The sequence below is a fragment of the Nelumbo nucifera genome, chromosome 5 (assembly GCF_055504915.1).
Source record: "Nelumbo nucifera cultivar China Antique chromosome 5, China Antique-T2T, whole genome shotgun sequence".
NCBI lineage: Eukaryota > Viridiplantae > Streptophyta > Magnoliopsida > Proteales > Nelumbonaceae > Nelumbo > Nelumbo nucifera.
In genome coordinates this window covers 33,526,747-33,531,213 of record NC_142653.1, presented here as the reverse complement: position 1 = coordinate 33,531,213, position 4,467 = coordinate 33,526,747, and the positions used below count along the sequence as shown (strand labels likewise).

Below are 4,467 nucleotides of genomic sequence, written 5' to 3'. Positions count from 1 at the left end.
GGGCTGCAAATGGATCAAATGAAATTTGGATTGAGTATATCCGAATCTAATGCGGTAAGAACCAAGAATCCTAAAGATTTGAATCCAACCCAATGTTTGACAAATATGCAAAAAGTAGATTTGAAATCTACATGTTCAGACATCTGATCTGGATTTGATTTGAATTAGATTTTATTAAAATATTAATAAGTTTATATAAAATTAGCATAAATTTACAAAAGTTATATTATAAATAGGAAAATAAATTTATATTAATCCCAAATACAACTTCATCCTAACGATTTTTTATAATCTCAATTCGATGTGAATATGTGATCAATGAATGGACCATTTTTCAGATCCGATTATAATAAAACGGGCCGAATTTGAATCCGAATTGGGTTTAATCCGATACATTTGCATCTACAGCTCAAAATTTCTTTTCCGTTTGCGTCTTGCCCAAGGAATAAAGCAGCCACGATTGAAATTTGACTGTTGACTACTGGTTCCGTAAACCTTGCACACGCCACAGTCTGTTTCTGATACGAGGAGGACAAACTCTGGTTTAATACGCCACTTAATTGGATTTTAATTACTGAATCATTACCTCACAGGGGCAACAGAATGAATGACACCGAAAAAAGCTTGGTAAAAGTCTTTCTCGGCCTAGATTTTTTGCTTGTTGGAAGCTTCATGTGAGCTTCAAAACAGTCCTTCTAAACAATCAAAACTTTTCTGCATTATTTCAAAATTTGACCGGGAATCGGAATGGCTTTGACCTTCGGTTTTTGGGACAGTGATTAAAAAAACTTTCCGATCAAATGGATTGACAGTTCAACTGCTTGAACCCGCGGAACATTTATGGGTAAAATGGAACCGATTGTTTGAACGATATCCAGAGCCAAATGGTCTGACCATCTGGGTTGACTGGGTCAATAACGGTTCGATCTAGAGCTAGACTTGTTACTAGAGACGATTACAATCTATGTTAGATAATAAGTGTTAATTAAACTTTTGAACATTGCAAATCCTGTCTAGGAGAGCAGTGATTTTGCTGAGGTGTCAGCTTGTCCATTTGTGGAAGCTTCAAATATATAGGGCCTCGATTGAGGGAGAGGGTGAGAGCACATCAAGAGAGAGAGAGAGAGAGATGGAAATGAATGAGGATGTAGTGATCGTGGGTGCAGGGATCGCGGGGTTAGCAACAGCTTTAGCTCTAAAGAAGGTTGGTATCCGATCTCTGGTTCTGGAGAGGTCGCAGGAGCTTCGCACCACCGGTGCAGCACTAACACTCTTCCCAAATGCCTGGCGCGCTCTTCAAGTTCTTGGAGTAGATCACAAGCTCACCTCCATTTACCCCTCCTTACAAAGGTACACTAGTATTTGAATTTGATTGAAACACTTGTTCCTATTCTATTTTTCAAATATCTAGAGAAGCTGGTTTTCATTTTTCAGCGCAAGTAGTGTTCATCTTGATTTGGGGACTGATCCTCCATAAATTGAACTTATCTCTGTTTTAATTACTATGAAATTAAACTATCTAGTAATTAATTCAGTGAATTGTTTTTGATTTATAGTTAAGTGAATTCTTGTGGGTCTTTCAGGGGATACATCACTAATATCGCAAGTGGAGCTACACAAGAGGTTTATTTTACGGGCTCTGAAAGGTTCGTAACATAAGAGGATTTTATTACGAGAGTACTCTCTTATTAATTATACCGGCTTCCTTCCATATTGGGTGGATACAAACTATTATATATAGAGCTTCATTCATGAGTAGATGGACTGATATTGATAAACATTTTACTCATTTGGAACCAGAAAAAAATTCGAGCCTAGAGCAGTTCACAGGAAAAACTTATTAGAGACTTTAGCAGAAGAATTGCCACCTGGTACAATTCGTTTCTCATCAAAGCTCAGTTCAATTGAGACCCAAACATTTGAAGGCTCATCCATTGCTATCCTACACTTGGATGATGGAACTCAAATCAAAGCCAAGGTTAGTCTCTATTGGGCTGGTTAGAATAGAGAGTTAAAGATCAAGAGTATTGAAATGTTTTGGATTGTGGAGTAGTTGATTCTCTTTTAATTTGGTCACGATAACAGGTTTTAATAGGCTGCGACGGGGTTCACTCAGTTGTGGCACGTTGGTTGGGACTCATGGATCCAGTCCATTCCGGTCGATCAGCAGTGCGTGGTTTAGCTGTGTATCCTCAAGGCCACAAAGTTAAGGACATCCATCAATACATAAACAACGGAGTAAGGGGTGGTTTTGCTCCCCTCACTGATAAAGAGATCTATTGGTTCATCGCCCACAATTCTAAGCCCACAAGTGAGTTCTTTTCACCATTTTTGAGTGTTGGCTTCATTGATAGAATTAGGGCTGCCAATGGGTCGGGTCTATCCGGTGGACCTGAATCGATTGAACCAATTATAACGGTTCTGGTTCCACTAATAGTTTTTTAGCATTTTTATTAAGGTTATATGATCAAAATTTAAATATATAAGTTACTATATAAATAAAAAAATATAATTTTTAATATAATCAAGTCTATCGGGTCAGATACAAGGACAATTTTGGTCTATAATTTTGTCTTGATAAGTAATTGGTTTGGGGTTGATTTTACCTAGACCCGATCCATTGACAGCCTTAGAGAGAATTATAATTCAACCCAACCATCTAATAATTGGCTCCCACGTCACCAATAATCAATTGTTTGCCCAACATATTTGCCAGGTGGAGGCATGGAAGCGGACCCTCGCCAGATACAGCAGGACGTGATAGAGAATTCAGCCAAGGACTTCCCTTCAGAGTACTTGGAGGTGGTCAGGCATGCTGAGCTTTCTACTTTGTCATTAGCCCCATTGATGTTCAGGTTTCCATGGGACCTAATATTTGGAAAAGTATTCAAGGGGAACATCACAGTCGCAGGTGATGCAATGCACCCTATGACACCTGATCTTGGCCAAGGTGGTTGTGCTGCGCTTGAGGATGCAGTCGTCCTTGGGCGACATTTGGGGAATTTGCTTCTCCAGCACGGGAGAATCGCTCCAGGAGAGGTGGCTGGGGCCTTAGAGAGATACACCAAGGAGAGGAGATGGAGAGCCGCTGGTTTGATCATGGGGTCCTACATTTCTGGATGGGTCCAACAATTGGGGTCAGGATGGTTGATGAAGTTCCTTAGGGATACCGTCTTCTATGGATTTTTGTTCAGTAAGATTGTTGATATAGATTATGACTGTGGTGAGTTGCCTCATTTTCCCCTCTCTGTTGGCTCTCAGACCAAGATTGATTAGGTGTTTTTTGAACTAGACACACTCTGCAACTGGTTATTCTTATGCTATTATTAATGGGGTCCCATCAAGATACCGTCTTTATTGTTGATGATACATTCTGCACATCACAATGGACAAGTCTTTCAAGTTCAGTTTGGTTGCCATGTGATACAAATAGAACAGCTCATAGGCTTGCTAACTTGGGTCTTTCCTCAAGTCTTTGGTTGGAGAACCGGTTCCTTTGTAATTGATTTTCTTGGGTTTTAGATCCTGGCACAGCTAGTTAAGTTGTTTTGTTTTTTCTCTTTTTATTGCCTTGTCTATGCTTTGTACTTTTTGTTAGTAGTAACTTGTTGTTTGGTTTAGTACTAGTTAGCTAGATCTCATTAATTTCTCACTGTGAACGAACTGATACATTATTCTATATATGATGTTTATTCGGAATGGTGGTAGAATCAATTTTTGCATAAATCGTGATGCATAAACAGTATCCATGGCCAGAAAAAAAAAGAACAAATTGATTTATACGGGTCTGGAATTTGGAATGGGTTATTCTGATTCTAATTGTTTGGTTGAGTTGAATCAGAATTCAATTCCCAATCCTGCTGGAATGACATTCCTCCGTTTGAATGGCCATTCCTTACCTTTCCCTTATGAATGAAATTTCATTCCTACTGATTTCAATTCCATTTCTATTCTTGTCTAAACCAAACAAATTATGGGAATAGATCATTTCGATTTTAATTTTAAAAGATTTTGATTACGATTCCAATTCTCTAACTGCAAACCAAACAGACCCTAAATAACGTTATATCAGGTCAACTAAAAGAATGATAAAAGACTAACTATTACAGATATTTCTCTGATAAACTACACTCTCCATCCGAGGACCTTGAGCAACCCACGAATTCCAATCAAAGGAACGGGAACACGATTAACAGTCCTAAAGGTTATGATTCTAAATCTTGATGTCCAAGATAATATATGTCACACACACCTCAATGCCGATGGCCGAGTTTCTGCCATTTATACTTGAGATAAGGTCTTGGTAATCGGACTCTACCAAAATTATGGATGCCAGTACTCCTTAAGGCTTTAGCTAAACCTTGACCAAATGCCGAGGCTTCTAATATGAGAACTGATCATGACGAAGCACCCTCAATCATCAAATCTCCTGTGGTTGATCGGATGATATGAAACCAATTGTTGCTC

At 38.8% G+C, this 4,467-nt stretch overlaps 1 protein-coding gene across 1 annotated transcript; it reads left to right on the top strand.

The window, feature by feature from the left end:
- Window positions 1–1,084: 1,084 nt before the first annotated feature.
- LOC104599917 (monooxygenase 3-like) lies at window positions 1,085–3,699 on the top strand. The gene is made up of 5 exons (XM_010262669.3): window positions 1,085–1,350; window positions 1,584–1,646; window positions 1,801–1,978; window positions 2,086–2,311; window positions 2,717–3,699. Exons 1-5 carry the CDS (start codon window positions 1,130–1,132, stop codon window positions 3,274–3,276), a joined length of 1,248 nt encoding a protein of 415 aa, XP_010260971.1. The 5' UTR covers window positions 1,085–1,129; the 3' UTR covers window positions 3,277–3,699.
- The last annotated feature ends 768 nt before the right edge of the window (window positions 3,700–4,467 follow it).

Excerpts from the sequence above, each read along its gene's own strand:
- LOC104599917 (XM_010262669.3), top strand. The coding sequence starts at position 1,130 with ATGGAAATGAATGAGGATGTAGTGATCGTGGGTGCAGGGATCGCGGGG. Across the intron at positions 1,351-1,583 it reads ATTTACCCCTCCTTACAAAG|GGGATACATCACTAATATCG; the intron begins GTACACTAGTAT and ends TGGGTCTTTCAG. Across the intron at positions 2,312-2,716 it reads CCACAATTCTAAGCCCACAA|GTGGAGGCATGGAAGCGGAC; the intron begins GTGAGTTCTTTT and ends CATATTTGCCAG.